The 22,027-nt window shown below is 32.0% G+C and overlaps 1 protein-coding gene across 1 annotated transcript in view; it reads left to right on the top strand.

Annotated features, from left to right (window-relative positions):
* The window catches only part of LOC107454197 (uncharacterized), a 68,907-nt gene extending 52,370 nt beyond the window's left edge, over positions 1-16,537 (top strand). The window contains exons 2-3 of the mRNA XM_043045840.2: positions 8,645-8,739; positions 15,098-16,537. Of these exons, the coding sequence (XP_042901774.1) occupies positions 8,645-8,739; positions 15,098-15,357 (355 nt within the window). The 3' untranslated portion in view covers positions 15,358-16,537. The remainder of the gene's footprint in view (positions 1-8,644; positions 8,740-15,097) is intronic.
* Positions 16,538-22,027: the final 5,490 nt, after the last annotated feature.

Below are 22,027 nucleotides of genomic sequence, written 5' to 3'. Positions count from 1 at the left end.
GACACAAGAACATATACTTTTTGCACTTTTTAAGGGCATTAGTTGAGATTTTTTAGGTCATCAAAATCCGGGCTCTAATCATGAGATATACAATAAATATAGATAACCTAATATTTTGAGGGGTATTAAAGCCTACAGGATCAGATGGCTGGGGCACGTTTTTCGGCGTGAAGATTTGGAACTAGTTAAAAAAACTTAATTTTTCGAAAATTGAAGGAACTAGAAGAAGAGGGAGACCAGCTACAAGATGGTTGGACAGTGGTGAGAAGGACTTAAAATTGTTGGGAATAAACGGGTGGAAAAAACTAGCTCAAAGCTGGAGGCAGCTAATTGAGAAAGCCTTGGTCTGCACTAGGCTTTAGTGCTGACGAAGAAGCAGAAGGAGGAGAACTTTTTAATGGAACTAACCCCCGCATTTGCATTACATGGAGAGGAGAGGGAAATCACGAAAACCACCAACGGTTAGCTCTAACCCATTATCTGTCTACCATTGAGGATATTTTAAGTCAGCACTGTGGTCGATGCAAGCCGGATGCGGAATTTGTATCGACGAAACATCGCTGAGATTCGAGCCTAGTTCACCTCATTGGAAGGAGAACGCTCTATCCCCTGAGCCATCACGGCTCAACCAATTTAGGGAAAACAAGTGGTAACTATTGTGAAAAAGTGGTGGTACATATTTCGTTATAAATTGTTAATCGTATAAAGCTAAGCACAGGTGGCGCTTGCGGTTAAAATTCGTAAAAAGACTTCCGGTTTACTACTTCCGATTTATAAGTTAATTTATAAATTCATTTTATTTCAGTTGTTGTTGTTGTTGTTAATTTACGTCGCACTAGAGCTGCACAATGGGCTATTGGCGATGGTCTGGGAAACATCCCGGAGGATGATCCGAAGACATGCCATCACAATTTTAATCCTCTGCAGAAGGAATGGCACCCCAGCTTCTGAAGCCCGACGACCTGCAAGCGAAGTTTACGGTAGAACAATTTAACGAGGACCAATACCGCACACCCTCGGCCCCTACGCAGACTGATCCAAGTGGTCACCCACCCGCACACTGACGGCAGCCAGTGATGCTTGACTTCGGTGATCTGCTGGGAACCGTGTCTTATCGATCAGTCCACTGCGGGACCATTTTATTTCAGAACAGCAGACATAAGAAAATGAAGATAATAGTCAAAACATGGGGACCCTTACGCTTTTTTTTATGTTGTTACATTTCTAGAAATTTTTTGAGTTTTGCTTTATTTTATAGCCGGCGTTGAACAAATTACCGATTTTTGAGTTTGCGACTATCAATGTGCAATTCTGCAGTATTCTAATTTTGACAAAGGAAGAAGACAAGAGAATTCCTGGATCAAGCATTTGCGTTGCATGGAGATTGAAAACGACATATTTTCTGGCAGTAGCGCCACCTATAGTCAAAGCAGTGGCGCCATCTATAGGAGTAAAACTGGAAGGTATTCGATTGCCGCAGAATAAAGAAAATTTGAAAATAGCTTCCGCTCTTCCCAAAAATGTATAAAAATATAAACACAGATTTTGTTTCATAAATAATTTAATAGGTTTATTTTACACAAAAATAATAACAAATTACATGTAAAAAATTTTTTGTTTTAAATTAATAATTTTTCTTCTTTTTTGGTTGGACAGTGGTGAGNTTTTTTTTGTTTTTTTTTTTTTTTTTTTAAAAAAAAAAACATTATTTTAATCACGATTTAAGTCAAGCTGATATAAATGCAGGGGGCGTAGCGTTTTTAAAAAGTGCTTATTTTTGATTTACGTTTATTAAAAGCTCTTAAAGGTGCTTTTTTTTTATTTGGTGTTTGTAAAAAGTTCTTAATTTTCTATCTTTTAAAAACAGTTTTTTTTTCTTTGCCTTATCGATTGTCGTTCTAAATTACAAGAAATTCATGATTTTTATAATTTTCTACGCAATATTTATCAGAAACTAGTTATTGTATTATGATTATGTCTAGCTTTTGAAAATGTTTTTGAATTTTATTGATTTTATGTTTATAAATTAAGAACTTGAAAGGATAGAAAAAAATAATTTATGTTCCTGCACAAATCCTAAATATGATTTTGTTCTGGAAAGTGATTAAAAATATTTTNTTTTTTTTTTTTTTTTTTTTTTTTTTTTTTTTTTTTTTTTTTTAAAGTCTGGCTACGCACCCTGAAATAAAAGAAAACCTTTTTGAAAAAGAATTTTTGAAGTTATATTTCCAGTTAGTTTCACCATATTTATACATTAAATATTGAAAAATTAAATTTTGAGGATAAGAAAGTGTCATTTCCAACTCCTCATTCGAAAATCGGTTTAGTGGTTTGTAACTTTTCCCTATGCTTGTAAAAAAATATTGAACCATCTTCAAAGTAAATAACATGTTAAGTAAAACATAAATCAATATATAACATTTCCCCTGAAGGGAATTGGAGTTGGTAAAATAAGATAAACTGGAGAGAAAATCGATAAGTTGATCTTTTCGTCGCCCGATTATTTGTTATTTAATTATGAGTTGGCGTTACTTTTTTGGCAACAATTCTGGCAAGAATTTGCAACACTGAATAACTGATTTAGGCAACAAAATATCATTTCTGTATGAAAATATTAACAACATCGTTAAAACATATTCTAATCTGAAGGATATCTTAAACCGGTTTCTCTAATTAACAGGGTTAGTACTTAGCGTTTTTGAAAAGTACTTAAAGGTGCTTTTTTTTTATTCGGGGTTTGTAAAAAGTGATTAATTTTCTATCTTTCTAAAAAGAGTTTTTTCTTTGCCGTGTCGATTGTCGTTCTGATTTCCAAAAAAATGCATGATTTTCACAATTTTCTCTGCAATATTTATCAGAAACTTGATATTATAGGTACATGATTATGTGAAGTTAGTGAAAATGTTTTTGAATTTTATTGATTTTGTGTTCATAAATTAAGAACTTTAAACGATAGAAATTTTTTTATTTTTTTTTTATTGCTGCACAGATCCTAATTATGATTTTTTTTTTGGAGAGTGATTAAAAATATTTTTTGAGTGCTTAAAAAGTACTTAAAAGGTGCTTATTTTTTGTTGAAAAATCTGGCATGCGCACCCTGATTAATCAAAATTCTTATGTCGAAATTGCACGGTGAATGTTGATATTTACATAATCGCTTTGGTTATTGTTCGAAATTATACACCTGTCGACATTCAGCATGTTGATATTCATTAAAATAAATGTTGATTAAAATATGTTGATGTTGAATGTTGATTAAAATATTTTTGTTGTTGATTAAAATGTTAATTAAAATATTTTGTTCATGAATAAGTATTACTTACACCCATTGCAGGATTTAAGGGAAACTCTGTTGTATTTTGCAAGATACTTTCAATTTCAAGCTTCATTTTCCACCCTCTGAAATCGAACCGAGAATTCTCTCGAGCTTTTTGTGGTGGCTAATATAATCAAGAAAAGAGTTCTTTGTCAGAAATTATTTATGTTATCATGATCATGTAAAGTCTTAAAAAATTATTTTGAATTTTGTTAATGCATATGGTGCTTAAAATATTTTTTAGTACTTGAAATGTGCTTATATTTTGTTGAAAGATTTGGCTAGGCACCCAGTTTAACGGTTCCTGTTTCGAATTATAGGGCGAAATTAACGGTCGCCACAGATCGAAAATGGCGTTTAAAAATTTGTTTGTTAAATCGCCACCCAATCGCCACTTTTTTAACCAAATGCGCTCTAAGAGATGTGCTATTTATTACAAAGAAAATCATCCGTCATTATTTATACGATTCTTTCAAGGGGCAAAGGTTATTTTTTTTAAATTTAATGACCAAATAATATTTAAAAGCAATCTAATAAATATCACAGTAACAAAAATTATTTCAGATTTATTTTGTAACTAATAAAACTCTACGTTTGTTATAAACATAAATTTAATGTTGCATTATTTGTTCAAAAACTCTGCATTTAATGCACTGAAAACGTTATGTACGAATTTTGCACAAACCGACGCAGAGTATTTTGGCAAATTTTTCTTCTTTTTAGAAATGAACTCTATTGTGTTTACCACATTTTAAAAATTGCTTTACATTAATGATATCATTAGTTACGAATTTTCAGTTTTTGAAAAAGTGGGCTCTATTAAAAAAGCTACTACTGCCCACTGATCGGTCATGGGCAAAATTAGAAACTTTTTTTTTCGTGGCCAGCTGTAGCATTTTTAAAAGTAGCCACATTTAAAAACATGCGGTCACTTTTTCAAAAATTGATCTTTTTAACAATTTAAAAAAATAATAATAATATGCACATAGGGTGCCTTTTATTATTGTTTTTAATGAAATGCACCCTATCAGGGGTCTGTTTAGAAGAAATTTTGGTCCGTTAACGGACCCTTCACAAAATATCTTTTCATAAAAACGGACCCTTCACAAAATATTTTAACTTAAAAACGGACCCTTAACAAAGTGATTTTTCTTTTAATCGGACCCTTCACAAATTTGCTTATCTTCATTATTGTGTTGTTAATTGGATAAACCCTTCCCAGCTAAAAATAAACTGCAGACCCTTCGGACCCTTCACAAATTTGCTTATCTTCATTATTGTGTTGTTAATTGGATAAACCCTTCCCAGCTAAAAATAAACTGCAGACCCTTCGGACCCTTCACAAATTTGCTTATCTTCATTATTGTGTTGTTAATTGGATAAACCCTTCCCAGCTAAAAATAAACTGCAGACCCTTCGGACCCTTCACAAATTTGCTTATCTTCATTATTGTGTTGTTAATTGGATAAACCCTTCCCAGCTAAAAATAAACTGCAGAAAATTTAAAGAAAAACTGCAGTTTGAAGATTGCGGTGATTTGGCCCATAGCACTACAGAATTTTTGAAGTCGAAGAACTACAAAATTACTACAGTTTGTAAACTGCATTTATTTTGCAGTAGATCAACATCGAAATAACTGCAGTTTAAAAACTGTAGTAATTTTGTAGTTCTTCGACTTCAAAAATTCTGCAGTGCTATGGGCCAAATCACCGCAGTCTTCAAACTGCAGTTTTTCTTTAAATTTTCTGCAGTTTATTTTTAATTCATTCATCGTAAACATTAAGAAACATATTTTATGTAAAATTAAAACTAGTAAGTTTACTAATTTATTTCCTTTTTTAAAAAAGAACCTAAAGGATTTGAAAATATTAGTTATCTTAATAAATGTTAAAATAAAAAGCAAAACATGTTTTTTAAAAATAAAATTGAAATTTTATCCCATTCTTCCTGGAACTTTGGAATTTTTCCATGGAAAATCACGATAGTAAATTTAAAATAAACAACAAAAAAACAAAAAAAACAGGCCAGAAAACAAGAAAGATGGATGTAAACGAATTAAGTTTTGTCTTCGGCAGACGATTCTTCCATTATTCGTCCGAAATGAATATTCTCCTTCTTCTAATTAAAACTAGTAAGTTTACTAATTTATTTTCAAAAAAAAGAGCCTAAAAGATTTGAGAATATTAGTTATCTTAATAAATGTTAAAATAAAAAGCAAAACATGTTTTTTAAGAATAAAATTGAAATTTTATCCCAATCTTCCTGGAACTTTGGAATTTTTCCATAGAAAATCACGATAGTAAATTTAAAATAAGCAAAAAAAAAAAAAAAAAAAATTAAAANCAGAAAACAAGAAAGATGGATGTAAACGAATTGTTTTGTCTTCGGCAGACGATTCTTCCATTATTCGTCCGAAATGAATATTCTCCATTCAGCAGTATAGGCTAAATACCAAATATTTGTATGTTGCATCTCTAATTTAGAAGCAGCAATTACTGTTTATTTATAAAAGTTTATTTTTTTATATATTATAATTTTACAGTGCTGAGCATAATCTTGTGTCTATTTACAATTTAAAAACTCCATGAACAAGTTTTTTGCAATAACCGCACCCTATTTGCACAAATTCATAAAAGCAGGACCCTGGTTGAAAAAATTTAATGTTTTCATAATTTCACAAAAATCGGACCTTTCACAAATTGTCTGGACAGACCCCTGTCTATGTTAGGGTCTTTTCGACGAAAAAGGAAGGCGACTGAAAAAGAATTATTTAATCGCCATTTGTTACATATTTACACGCCTTGTACAACCATTAACTATGCTGGTCGATAACGAAATTTCCAAATTTTGCCCAGTACCTCAAGTCACGCTTTCTTTAAAAGATAATTGTTGATATCGAAGAACTTGAAACAAATAATAAATGTCGACTAAAAGAGAATCAAACTTCAATAATCCATTAAGTGAATGGCAATTTTTACTCGTAAGTTCCATCTTAGAAGAAAAATAGATTTGTATTTCGAAATACAATTCTATTCGAGAAAAATAGAATTGTACTTCGAAAATCACGTACTGCTACTGGACATAAGTTGTTTGGATTCGTATTCAAAAAGGTAGAAAAATAAAAATGGAGCTATTTAAATTTATGTGAGTCATTACTCATTCATAATAATCATAAAAACTGTTTTTTTCCTCCTTTTTTATGTTTAATATATGTAATAAGACCATTTTTTTCTGTTCTAATGTTATGCGAAAATATTTTGGAGTTAAAATTGATTTATAAAAATGAATTTATTTCGAATTATTCTTAAAATTTAAAAAAAAAAAATTCTGGGAAGGTATATGGGATTTTAAAAATTTTTCACCTATAGTACCTGGCCAAATGATGAGACGCTCTGTAAGATTCTACTTAAAATCTTAATTATCAGGTGATACTATACACATTTATTGTTTTTACACGACTGAAGCCGGTTTGCACTTGTTTACGTTCGTGTATCAATTAGTTAAATTAGACGATATATTATATAAATATAGAATACTTATTATATCAATCATTATATTAGTATATTATAATAAGTGGATCAAATTATTAGACGCACTGTAGTGTTTTAATAATGACATAATTTGCACGAGTTTTTATGCAGTACTTTTATACCCATTCATACATCCATTCATTCATCCATAGATCCTAATTTTGACCTGAATCAGAGAACGATCGATCTCCAATCCAGTACCCCCAGAGGTTTTGATTTGTTATGGGAACATGGAGGACTTTAGTGACTCAACAGATTTAACGTGCATCAGTCACTTTACTACCCGAGGAGTCTTCGGCCGACGGGGTTCCATGAACTCTCGGACATGGGTCCAGCGCCCTACCGACCAGGGTATCCCGGCCACACTACTTCTTTTAAAAAGTAGAGCACTACACTGAAAATTCCAGAAAAAAGTAGCGATTATAGTATTTTCACTACTTCTCTAAAATCTCACATACGCCCTTCATATTCACGCGGTTTTAAAATCTCACATCGAGATCCGTATTTATGTGATTTAAAAATCTCAAATCAGGATTCGTCTTCACGCGATTTAAAAATTATTCATGTGATTTAAAAATCTCTAAAATCAGGATTCGTCTTCACGCGATTTAAAAATCTCCCATCGAGATTCGTATTCATGTGATTTAGAAATCTCTAAAATCTGGATTCGTCTTCACGCGATTTAAAATCTCGCAGCGAAATTCGTATTCACACGATTTAAAAATTTTCGTTCGAGAATCATACTCACACTATTTAAGAAAAAACAATATTAAAAACGCATCAATATTTTTCTATTAAAACGTTTATAATATCCTATGGATGTATATCTTTCTTACATAATTTTTTTTTCTTGCTTAAATGTAAAGTATTTTTTTCAATTGTTTAAAATGTGTTTTGCTCATAACATTTTTGGATCTCCTATTTTCAGCTAATTTTTTCTCCTCCAAACTTACCCGGATCAAAATTTTTGATGGTCCCATCAAGTTATTTTGATGGTTTCAGTGCGATTCATGATGGTTCAACATCATTTGATGGTCACCATCAAGTTATTTTGATGGTTTCAGTGCGATTCATGATGGTTCAACATCATTTGATGGTCACCATCAAATTATTTTGGTGGTTTCAGTGCGATTCATGATGGTTCAACATCATTTGATGGTCACCATCATCCAACATTGTCCATTATGCATTCATGATTATTGATATGCCAACAAACTTCCATCATTTCATGATGGAAAGTGCTACTTTAATACTATGATGGTTAACCATCAAGAGAAGTTTGATTCTCATGAACCAACAATCCACGATGGTTCCAACTATACATTTCCATGATGGTTTAATGAGAATTATTGTTGGTTCTCAGGAATATGCCATCAAAATAATTAGATTTTTTTTTTCTTTTGGCCCATCATAAATCAGTCCGAATTCCTACATAGGGATGATGGTTGTTTATAAGCGTTCCAACATTTGATTTCTAAGAAACTATGATGGAAATTTCTGATGGTTTAACATGAACAAACCATCAAAACCAGTTGCTATACTCATTTCTCGGACCATCGTAAATCAGTCCGAATTCCTACATTGGGATGGTGGTTACTTATGTTAGTTACTATCAAAAATATAATGGTCCATGATGGAATTATTGATAGTTATCAACAAGATTATGTTGATCCATCAATGGTAAACCATCAATAATTTTGACTTGAGTACTCCTGTGAACTGGCATTTGATTATTTGTGTAACATTGTTGCATCTTACATGCATTGTTTCAATATTTTTGTTCTTTCTCTTGTTATAGAATTTCCCTTGATATGGAAAAACCAACAAAAGTGATAGTCGAGCCCATCGAAACGCCCCCAAAAGAATATCCTGGTGAAACAGAAGAAGAGAAAGGTATATTTATCATATTTTATCTTTTGGATTTCTCCATTTATACTACAGATTAAGAGGACCCAGACCACGGGACAAACTTTTCGTCGCTAATTCTCGTTCACCTCCATTAAAAATGAAAAATAATCTGTCCCGCTATGGACTAATCGTGAAGACACAGTTCCCAGCAGATCACCAAAGTCAAGCATCATTGGCTGCGGTCAGTGTGCGGGTGGGTGACCCCTTGTATCAGTCTGCGTAGGGACCGAGGGTGTGCGGTGTTGGTCCTCGTTATACTCTTTAGCCGTAAGGGGATCGACTTCTTGTGCAGTTCCTCGGGTCACTACCAAAGATGGGCAGCCAACCCCTCTGCAGAGGATCAAAATTGTGATGGCATGTCTTCGAATCATCCTCGGGGATGTTTCCCAGACTGTCGCCAATAGCCGATTGTGCAGCTCTAGCGCGATGTAAATGAACCACAACAGCCAGAACAAATTTAAAAATAAAAAAAATTGAGTTCAGGCAAACCAATGGGTTTCTGTTGAGTCGCGATGGCTCAGAGGATAGAGCGTTCACCTTCCAATGAGGTGTCGATACGAATCCGCATCCGTCTTGCACCGACCACAGTGCTGACGTGAAATATCCTCAGTGGTAAACGGATCATGGGTTTGAGTCCCTTTGCCGTCAGGCTAACCGTGGGAGGTTCTCGTGGCCTTCCTCTCCATGTAACGCAATTGCGGGCTAGTTCCATCAGAAAGTCCTCCACGAAGGCAAATTTCTCCCAATACTTGATCCAGGAGTTTCCTTGTCTTTTGGATTGGGTTCAAAATTACAAGACTACGGAGTTGAACATTAGAAGTCGTAAACCCAAAAATTGGGTCAGCTGTTCAAAGACGGTTATAATTTATTTAAAAAAAATAAGTTTCTGTTGCTGGAAAAAAAAATTCAAAGCATCAAAATGCAAACAAATGATTGGAAGAGAACTTTTCCATTGCGTAATCCTAAGTTATTGTCGCATAATTTATTGTTATTTTGATAGCTTAAAAATTTCTTTTTAGTATTTGAAATTTCATGGCTTACTCTAGGTTTGTCTGAACTCAGTCTTTCTATACATTCAATTTTAAATTAGTTATGGAGGTGAAAAAGAATTTGCAATAAAAAGTTTTCCCAGTGATATGGCGTCCTCTTAACACGTGCCACTAGGGGACATGTATCAGGTATTTCAGTGACTTTTATTACATCTAAACACTAGAAAAAGAAAACCACCTTTAATTCTGACAGCCATTAAAGGCTAATACGGAATTAAGTACGGACACCATTTTGATATTTTCTGGGCCGTCCCATAATCATCCACGTTATGGATGAACGTGAAGAACGAATCCTATTTCAAATTATTTTAACATGGTGTGCAACGTTTTTAAAAAAGTGCTTAAAGGTGCTTATTTTTGATTTAGTTTTTTAAAAGTGCTTTTTTATTGGGTTTTTTTTAAGTGCTTAATTTCCCCTTTTCGAAAATGAGATTTTCTTCTTGTCGATTTTCACCACGTATGATGCAAATGCGTGGTTTTCACATTGTTCGATTCAGCGTTTTATCAATTCATTCAAACACAATGCGTTTCGGCTTACCGCAGGTCCGTAGCGTATGAAAGCGCCAATCATTTTGCATGTTTGATGAAATACTTGCGGGTCCGCATGTGCGTCTACTGAGCTGGGTTCGGTGAGATTATTGCACTCTCGTGTGCGACTCTTCTGCATTTTGCAAGATATTATCAATTTCAGGCTTCATTTTCCGCCCTCTGAAATGGTACCAAAAAATCTCTCGATCTTCTTATGGTGGCTAATGTAATCAGGAAAAAGAGTTCTTTATCAGAAACTAGTTATTTTATCAGGATCATGAAAATACTTTGAAAATTATTTTGCATTTTGTTAATGTATATAGTGCTTAAAAATATTCATTTAGTGCTTAAAAGATGCTTATTTAAACTGGAGAACGATCGAAAAAACGATCGATTATTTCATTTTTTGCTTATTTCGTAACCTCTCAGGACATAAATAATTATTTTTTTTGCACTAAACTGGTTTATCCAAAATATGTGTTCTTTTAGATACTTCTGGGTTAGTACTTCCGACTGATTTTTACGCCTAAGCTTGAAAAAACGAGCCATCCAATATTATTATACTTGTAGTGTTTCTAATATAGCGCTTTCTTGAACTTAAACTTTCAACGAAACAAAAAACAAATGAAAACAAACAAAACAAAACAAAAAGCAAATGCTAAAGACTCCGCAAGCTAGCTATCGTGCTAACCCAACATGAAACAAACGGCACTATTTTTTTTTTCAAATATAGCCAAATAAGGGATAAACACTCAAAACATGGCAAACTTTACACTTTTATTTATGCTGCGATATTAATTTTGGTAAATTTGTTTCAGACTCGTGACCTGTTAGAATATATAAATTACAGAAAACTCTTATGAAAAGTAAAATTAAGCTTAAATTTAAACGCAAATCACAATAATAAAACTTCCTAGAACATTTCAGCCTGTTTACACATCGCCTCGTAAACATAACATAAGCGGAGGGATACACCCGAAGTCTTCTGAATTTCTTCCGATTTTAGAAAGCTTGCTATTGTTTACATTCAGTCAACCATCCATGAAATCTATATGTTTCAGATTGCAGCTACTCTCCATATTACGATTAGTAAGAATTCAAATCCCTTAAAGAATAAAGTAAAGTCGGACCTCTATTTAACGAAGTCGCTAAATCCCGTGAATAAGTTCGTTATACGGAAAATTCGTTAAGTAGAAAATCACCATTTTAAATGCTGGAGCAACACAAAACATGTTTTAAATTCATAAGCACTGGACATAATTAAAATAGCAAGTGATGCATCTTTATGTTGTAAATTAGTATCTACTATTTATTTTTTAAATCTTTTATCATAAAAGAAATCTGCATGGAAAGCAAGAATAGAGCAAAACATTATAAAGTGTTACACTATCATGCTACATACATTTTCTACGAAAAAAAAACTGAATTTAGGCATAAAATTATTGCTGCTTTTAATATAAAAGTAATTTTAAACATACATTACCGCATGCGTTATTCAGTTTAATTGCTACAGATAAATAATTGTGCCAGAGTTTTTTGTTTGAAGTGCAAACGATAAGGGAAAGGGATTTTACTGCTTTCTCTAAAAGTAAAGTGGCTTCGAAAATAAAATGTGTAATTTAAGTTTGAAAGGTTCTGAAATATTTCTTGAAATAAGGAAAGTGGATTTCAAAGAAAAGTTCGTTAAGTAGAAAATTCACTTCGCTATGTGGAAATTTCAAATATGTTCTTGCTTCTTCGAAGAAGAAAAAAATCGAAAAATAGAGACATTTATAATATGGAAGTTCGTAAAACAAAAGTCCGACTGTATGTTTATTCAGAGATTTGATTCGAAGAATTTATTTATGTCTGTGATTTCGTAACTTAAACTAAACTAATCTAATTATCATATTTAAGATTAGGTCCTCAAACCATTAATATTGAAATCTTAGTCCGTGAAAATCTGATCAATTAAATCAAAAATTATAGAAAATGTTCCATTTTTTTGTTTTTTACAAAGTGAAAAAAAAGTCATTACAATGAAAGATTTAGATATTATTTTTTAAAAACATTAAAGGACATAATATTTATATAAAAAATTAATATGTAATAAGCGACATAATATATTTATAATATGCACCGAATAGCCATTACATTATGACCACACTGCTAATAACATGTAGGACCACCTTTAGCCTTTAAAACTGCTAACACCCGCTGTGGCATTGATTCCACAAGGTGCTGATAGATAGTCTGAGGTATTTGGTACTAAGCGCTCACCAAATGATGGTTCTGCAATTCCCTCACATTGCGAGAGGGTAGCGTGGCAGCACAAATTTGGTTTTCCAAGTAGGACCAAATGCTCTATCGGATTAAGGTCAGGTGAATTTAGGGGCCAAGACATGACTTGAAAGTCACTGGAATGTTCCTCGACGATTCGACCCTTATGACATGGTGCATTATCCTGTTGGTAAACATCATTCCTCGCAGGAAAAACTATTGCCATGAATGGGTGAACCTAGTCTGCAACTATGTTCAAGTAGCTTACAGACGTCAGGGATTGTTATAAAAGGATTATGGCTCCTAATGTGCCCTATGAAAACTTTGTTCCTGGGCGAGCCCATTGTTATAGATGGAGGGTGGTCATAATGTAATGGCTCTTCGGTGTACAATGAAAAAATTTCAAGGTTAAACATATTATTAATTTTTTTAAATATTTATATTTACAAAATAAATTAACAAATATTTTTTTCATGTCGTATATTTTGTGACTTTTTTTTTCTCTCGTTAAAACTAGTTCTAAATATACTTGATGTTAAAATTTAAAACACCATTCATTCAGATTCTTAAAATTTGACATAACAAGTGTCAATAACGTTTAAAATCACCACATATAAAAAAAAAATCCTTATTTTAATCGTTGAACAGCAAACCCAATTTTTTATGTTTACAGGGATGAGATTTTTCCGCTTTTTTCACTTTTATCACTTGAATTTCAGCTTTTTTGTCAAAAATTCAGATTTTTCTAAAAATTTCATTTTTTTTACAAGTATTCCGCTTTTTCAGAAAATTTACCGATTTTCAAAGAGAAACAGAAAATTCAAACTGCATAGCTACCAAACCTTTCTCATTTTTACTTATTTTAGCTATTTTCTCTCCGTTTACTCACAGCAAATAAGATTTTCGGAATTTTTTACCCGCCCTCCAGATAGATCCGATTTTTGTAGTACAATCGACGCTGCTTCTGACAAGCCTTTTAGAGGTCCCAAGCCTGGAATCTGCTAATATCTCGATCTCATTCACACGATTTTAATATCAAACATAGCTTATCATATTTGCGTGTTGCGATTCTGATTCACGTGATTTGAGTATTGTATGTTGCGATTCTTATTTACGAGATTTAAAAATCCGATATTGTGATTCGTATTTACGCCTTTTTAAAAACCTATGTAGCGATTCATATTCACGCAAGTTTAAAATTCAATGTCTTGATTTGCTCATGCGGTTTATAATATCAAACATTGATTTTCGTATTTATACGTTATTTTAAAATAAGGCATTGGGATTCGCATTCACGCTCTCTAAAAATTCATAATTCTTATTTATGCAATCTAAAAATTCCGCATCATGATTCGTATTTACGCGATCTAAAAATTATGAATCGTGATTTGTATTCACGCGTTTTAAAAATTCTATATCCCNTTGAAATCACCTCGTATAAAAAAAATATATATATCAAACTCAGGAGAAAAATTCTCAAAATAATAAAAAAAATATCACTTAATTGTCAATATTTACTTAGAGATGTGACACAGAAATGCAACTTCCTTTTAAAATAATAGAAATAAAAATCCATCCAAGACCAAGTAACGACTATTCTAAATGCTTTTTCACGGAAACGGCTTTTATACAGATGCAACTTTTGGAAACACAGCACTGTTATCAAACAATTCATTTTCTTCAATCTGTTCGGAAAAAGAAAAACAAAATCCTTATTTTATTTTATAACCGTCGTTGAACAGCAGACACAATTTTTTGGGTTTACGACTACTAATGTTCAACTCCGTAACCTTGTAATTTTGAAACCAAGGGAGCTCCTGGAGAAATTTGCCTTCGTGGAGGACTTTTGATGGAACTAACCAGCGTTTGCTTTACATGGAGCGGAAAACCACGACACCCTCCCCGGCTAGCATGGGACTCTAACCCATGATCTGTCTACCCAACGCCTCCTATAACTGAAAGTCTCCACATGGTTTCTTATAGTTAGTCCGATCAGACCACTATGAAGGTAAACCAGTTTATGAAAGAGCCATTTAATAAAAATCTAGTGGTAGCAAATATATGTCTAAAAATTTGTTTAATGTATGAATATTTTTGGTTAGTTTTATTTACTTGTCAATCACTACCGATTCAATTCTCAAATATATATGACAAATTTCTCTCAATTATTTTAAAAATAGAATTTGGGTTCGTGCGCTCAACTGATTCACTTTTTAAATAGTCTGCGCAGACTACTTATGAAATACCGTGTGGAGGCTTTCTGATGTAGGAAGTTGTGGTCTACCACTGAGGATATTTGACGTTAGCACTGTGGTCAGTGTAAGCCGGATGCGGAATTCGTATCGATCAGCCATCGCTGGGATTCGAACCCGGTTCGATCGGAAGTCGAACGTTCTATCCCCTGTGTCATCACGCCTCAAACCAAATCCTTACAAATACAATAATTTAGAAATAGAACTTTATTACATTTTGAATAAAATATTTTAACATGATGTATTTCATTTCAGCTCGCCGGGAGGATTTCGAATTGAAGAGAAAAATGAATCGTCATCAAGAAGCCATGAAAGTGGCCATTGCCAAAAAATTACTCTCGCAGGAGGAAAACATTGAAGAGGAACTGGACGCTAACACAGAAGACGATGCCTCTGTGGCCAGTGAGGATGCCCTGGAAAGTACTCGTGGTGAAGACGATAACGATTATTATTACGCATCCGCAGACGATATTACGGAAGATGATATAGATCAGCAAACGAACTCAAATGTGTGATGATTGAACGGCGGTCTGAGAGACCCGATTTAGTCACAAATATTGTTTATAATTTTGCTGTTGCCAGATTTACTTTCAAACAATTTTTTAATTTTCCAGTTTAGGTTATTATATTGTCCTAAAAGTGTAATATTTTGCAACGTTTTAAATTCTTGTTATTTCTGTACTGACAGATGTCATAAGCTTAATTTTTTTTAAATACAAAAAAGAAAGGCACTTTACAAAAAATAATTTTCGAACATTAAATAATTGTGAAAGATTTTTGTATTGATAATCGTTGGGTTGAATAGATTATATCATTTCATACATTTATGTAATAATAAATGTTTAACTTTTATGTCATTAGTAATAGCAATATGTTGACCATGTTTTTTTTTTGCTGTATTATGTTTAGACTATCAGACAGTCAAATTATTTATGTTTAATTATGACTTGATTGATGCAATCATAACTTATCAGTTGAGTTGAACGAAACTGATATAGATTTTGATTTAGTCTCACCAGAAGAAAGGCCGTTCATCAGCAGGTTCATCAGGCGTCAGACTTTATCCCCCGCAATTAGATCAAAAGGATGTATAAAGTCTTTTAAGATCAATTAGATACGAGTTTAAGATCACAAGTGTCATTAAAAACTAACTTGGCCAAAGTGTCATATGCGAACTTATGACACACGTGCAAATATGTGCCATTTGACATGCAACAAGCGAGAAGTACACATTAAATCATTTTTTTTGCATTAACATTCACTGAAAATAGGTTTTTTACATTAACATTTCAGTAATCTATGATTTTTGCGAGCAAAATTTAAAGTTATTGAATTAAATACGTGAAGGAAAAAAATTAAGTACATGATTACACGAAACATATTACTAAATTGTAATACATTACTTATCCATAAAACAAAGTATGTGTAACATGCATACACATTCCACTTATTGTATATAATTTATTTAGGTTGTAAACCCTTCAGGGATTGTAATCTAAACAAATTATAATCAATTAGATGTAACATCCAATATTTCAAAATTAATGTGATAAAGGGGAGAGTCGGGTAGCCCCTCTCACTTAAGGAGTATTTTGCTTATATTTCTGTATAATATTGAGTAATAATCAATATTTTTGCATGTTTCTATTGTTTTATCATCTAATTAAATAATGCAAAAAGAATGAACCAAAAAAAGAATAGTTTAACTTAAAAAAATAGAAATTTTAAAAAAACACGTTTTTCAGCTCTTTTCAAAATGTTTCGGGTAGCCCCGCCCAGTTACAAAAATTATGTTTTTTGACTGTTTTTTCAGGTGTAAACGAAAATGATCAATGTATTGACAATAGGTAAACCACGTTTATTATTTTCATCACAAAATTATTTTATTTATTACATATTTATATACTTTTAGTGAATTCTATCATTTAATAACAACAATATTTGTTGTTAAAAATGCGTATAACATTTACATTTGAAGCAATAAAATAATAATCTTTGCAACCGTATATTTATCGATGAAATAAAATTGGTCGTTCATACTCGACATTAATGTGAGCGGGGCTACCCGAAACCCAATTTTTTTGTAAATTTGTAATTACTCGAACAATTTTTCGCATATAGACTTCTTTCTTTGTGCAAATTAAACTTAAGACTGCATACTTTAATGCTGTATGTATAGAAAAAATTATTTTTTTAGTATTAAAATGAAGTTTAATCGAAACATTCAACCAATTTTTCTTAATTTCATGACTACTGTATTCAACATATTTTTAAAACTATTGTTTACCATGTTAACAGCTGCATAAATGCTTGAAACTTTAAGAATAATCTTTTTTTAATATAACAATTAATGTCCGATGGCCCATCGACTTGAAAAAATATTCTATACATATGAAATTGACAGTGGGCGGAGCTACCCGACTCTTNTATGAAATGGACAGTGGGAGGGGATACCCGCTGGACGGGGCTACCCGACTCTCCCCTATATATTTTTGACCAAGAATGTGGTGATAAACTTTTAAGTTAAAAAAATTTTTCTGTAAGGAGCATTTTAAATTATTGTAACAAAATATCCCCATTTTATTATAAGATTTCTATTATAGATGGGCTTTATTTAATATTTGTGAATCTTTTTTTGTTGTTTGTTTGTTAATATTTCATTTGGTAATAATTTTGTTAATTACAAAATACAGATTAAATTAAATAATGAACATAAAATAAAAATTAATGCATATTAATGGAATGTGAATGCATATTGTAGATCTTGTTTGTCCATGATATGTTCATTTGTGTACAGTCATTAATAAAATTTAATGAGCCATTCTGTAGGCTCATTAAAATCTTAAATTATATACTTGCAATGCTTAGAAAACAAATGTTTAAAATTTACTTTGTTTTTTAAAAAAAAAAAAAAAAGTATAATTATGACAAATGTTGTTAATTTTTTGTGAATTGTGAGAAATATATATAGATTTCATACATTGAAAAATAAAAATGTACATTTGTTGATCAACAAAAAGATACATGTATTTCATTATTGCATGCAATGTTTCGAGAAATTCCATTCAATAACTTATGTATTATGTATGATAATTATGTTATCAATTTATAATTTAAAACTAATAGAATAACAAAATGTACTTGGCACTTCACAAGGACTCATTTCAATAACATGCAATTCATTATACATTTTTTTTGAAAAATGACCGTTTTTGATTCTTATTTTAACAGAGCCCGCGTTCGCTACCTCGCCAAATGCTATCGTAATCGTAAATTTGGCGAATAAATTTGTGTTTTGGCGAATGGTTTTTTGCCACGGGGAAAAAAAATTACTTTTTTTAAAAAATAAAATTGGAAAATTTGCGAGTGGAAAGCTGGAACTTTCGAAATTGGCGATTAGTTTTGATATTTGGCTAATTTACTGACGAATAATTTGAAATCCTTAGCGTGGGGCCCTGATTAAGTATATAAAGCTATGCACGTAGAATATATTTGACAACTTATTTCCTGGCAAAATTTAGACTTCGTCCGGAAATGAGTGGGTTTTTTTCATACAAAGTTGTTTTTTTTTTTTTTAAGGCTGTGTTGGTTTTAAATACAGAAACGTATTTTCGTTTAAATATTCCGAAATAATTAAAACAGGAATTTTTCATATAATGTTAGTTTTGACTAATTTTAAATAGCGATTTCTACATACATTACGCTTACATTATATAGGGTGTAAACATTAAATGTCACCCTTAATACGCAACTTAATAAAACTTTTATTGAAAACGTATATTCTAACTGTTTACATGTTCAGATAGGAAAATTATTACTTAAATAGAAATTTTCCTGAATTTCAGAATTCTCCTAGTTTATTTCATATTTTATAACATTCCCTAAAATTTAGTAAAATTCCTCAAAAAATTCGTATTGAATTACAATTTTTGCGTAGATTATTGCTTGCTTGAATATATAAATAAGTGTTGCTAATACATAATGAAGCCAACCTCATTTATAAAAATCAATTTTTTTGTTCTAAAACATTTAGTTTATTTTTGTTCAGAACTCCATTTTTTAAATTAATTAAGTAATCTTTTAATATCACTGATAAATTAAATGCTTATTACTATTCAAAATTATGAGTAAACATAATGCAAAACATTTCAAGTTCATTTAATGTTAATTATAACTGGAACAATATTGCAGTTTTTCTATTTTGATGACTATAAAAAAATTCTCTATGTGTAAAATATTTAGTACATTTTGCGACTATTATCATGAAATTTATATTATTTCGTAAAATCTACTGGATTTTTTTCCTGTCCATGCTGACAACTCTGTTGTAGATTACAAAAATTAAAATCATTATTTTCAATTTTATATAATGCAATGAAAATTGATATATCGTTTTCTTCTAAAACCATTCAGATAAGGAAAAAAAAATTCTAGAATGAATTACTCTTTTGCTTGAAGAAATTCTTCTGCTCTAGTTGGAATACTTCTAGAACAATTTTTTCATTATATTCTAAAACAGTGGTTTCCAACTGCGGCCCGCGAAGCTTTTTTTTTTGCGGCCCGCAAACTAAAATATATTAGTTGTCATTTTTTTAGGACAATTTTCGTAAAAAATCTATATGGTTTTAAAATACTTTTCTCGTTAAAAAAAAAACCTAATTTCTTCGTTTCTGTGAAATTTAACATACCAACGGTGCAAAAAAAATTTATTTCTCAGGTTTTGCATCCAAGAAAATATTTATTCAAATACAAAAATAATCGTGTATGTTGCTCTTTTTCATTTCATTTTTTTTAATATTTTGTGAATATAATTTAGCATGTGCGTATCAGAAATTTTCTCGAAGAAATTCTCCGATTTAATTTTTTGAAACCACTCATTTTGGACTAAACTATTTACACACACATTTTTAAATTTTGTAAATATCAATTTTCTGGTGGTTGCAGCAGATAAACCTCAAATTTCTCATTGAACATTTTGGGTGGTACTATGTAAGTTTTAATACAAACCTTTTAAAGTTTTATATCTTAAAAATTAGACATCTGATGCACGTTACATGTTTAATACATAGGTGCACATTAAAGTTATTGTAGCCCGAATTTTTTAATATGCAATTAATTGTTTTTAAAAATCTACTTCTTATTTTAATTAGTAATTCAATACTTTTGTTTAGTACAACTTGATAAAAATCTGACAGTAATATTTAATGTTCCTTTAAACATAAAANCCGAATTTTTTAATATGCAATTAATTATTTTTAAAAATCTACTTCTTATTTTAATTTGCAATTCAATACTTTTGTTTTATAAAACTTGATAAAAATCTGACAGTAATATTTAATGTTCCTTTAAACATAAAAGAGTCTTATATAAAATTTTGATAAAGTTGCTGCTTGTCATTTGATTTGTGTTTTTAATTGTGACCCCCGGCCTCGTGTAAGTTGGAAATCCCTGTAATAGAACAATTGGAAAATGATTGCTATAAACAGATTTATAATTTGGTAGCTAATTTTTAATTCAATTGACCTTATATCTTATAGCAAACTTCGTATTTTATCAAATGAATACCTTTTTATTAAATCGCTATTTCGTAATTAAACTTTCATTTACCCCTCCCTCACTGTTAATATTATGTAAAGTATTTTCACTCTAATGCCAGATGAAACAAAAAAGCGACACTCTCGCAAAAACTATTTCAGAGCCACGCTGTGTTAAAAAGCTCAACTAGTAGTTAATTATTGACTCCTAATCAGGTTTATAAAATTATAGGCTACCTTATCTTTTACATTTTTGTGCATTTTATCACAAAGAAAAGAGTTTTAAATAGTTTATGCGGAATATGTATTAATTTGAATATTCTGGTTTTGTACATCTGGCAACTTAGTGTACAGTTTATGTTTTGAAAACAAAAACTATTTTCTTGGGACTTCCAATGAAACAAAAAATGTTATTAGTGACGTCTTTTGTATGTTTTATTTGTATATCTTGTATAGAAATAAATTTGAAAGAAATGTATGGAATATATGTTTATGTGATCATTAATTTATTTTGGGAAAAAATTAAATGGAAATATTTTATATTTTAAAAACCTCGGTTGAACAGTCGACCAAATTTTAAGTTTACGACTACCAATGTTCGACTCCGTATCCTTGTACTTTTGAACCCAACCTGGAAGACAAAGGAACTCCTGGTTCAAGTATTTTACTTTATAACCGCCGTTGAACAGCTGACCGAATTTTGGGTTTACGGCTACTATTGTTAGACTGTTGTTGTTGCTGTTGTAGTTCATTTACGTCGCACACAATGGGCTATTGGCGACGGTCTGGGAAGCGTCCCTGAGGATGATCCGAAGACATGCCATCACAATTTGATCCTCTGCCGAGGGGATGGCACCCCCGCATCGGTAGCCCAACGACCTCCACGCGAAGTCGAGCACTTTAAGGTAGAACAGTTTAACGAGGACCAAAACCGCACACCCTCGGTCCCTACGCAGACTGATCCAAGTGGTCACCCACCCGCACACTGACAGTAGCCAGTGATGCTTGACTTCGGTGATCTGCTGTAAGCCGTGTCCTTACGATCAGTCCACTGCGGGACACTATTGTTAAACTTCGTAGCCTCATAATTTTGAACACAGTCCAGAAGACAAGGTAACTCCTGGACCAAGTATTGAGAAAAATTTGCCTTCGTGGAGGACTTTTTGATGGAGCTTACTCGCATTTGCGTTGCATGGAGAGTAAAACCTCCCATGGTTAGGCTGGCGGCAAGGGGACTCTAATCCATGTTACGTCTACCTCTAAGGATAATTTACGTTAGCACTGTGATAACTGCGAGCCGGGTGCGGGATTCATATCGACCAGCCATCGCTGGGATTCGAACCCTTCGTGGAGGATTTTTTGATGGGACTAACCCAAATTTACATTACATGGATAGGAAAACCTCCCTCGGTTAACCTGACGGCAAGGGGACTTTAACCCATGATCCGTCTACCACTAAAGATATTTTACGTCAGCACTGTAGGGGGTGCAAGCCCGATTCGGACTTCGTATTGGCCAGCCATCGATGGGATTCGAACTCGGTTCACCTCATTAGAAGGTGAACGCTGTATCCCTGATAATCCCCTCTATTTCCTAATACCATTAAATTGCAGTTTGTTGTTTTTATGAAGAAAGAGCATATTGCCTTTTT

Source organism: Parasteatoda tepidariorum, chromosome 6 (assembly GCF_043381705.1).
Source record: "Parasteatoda tepidariorum isolate YZ-2023 chromosome 6, CAS_Ptep_4.0, whole genome shotgun sequence".
Classification (NCBI taxonomy): domain Eukaryota; kingdom Metazoa; phylum Arthropoda; class Arachnida; order Araneae; family Theridiidae; genus Parasteatoda; species Parasteatoda tepidariorum.
Note: the sequence above shows the minus strand (reverse complement) of the source record. Positions and strands in the feature narration are given on the sequence as shown.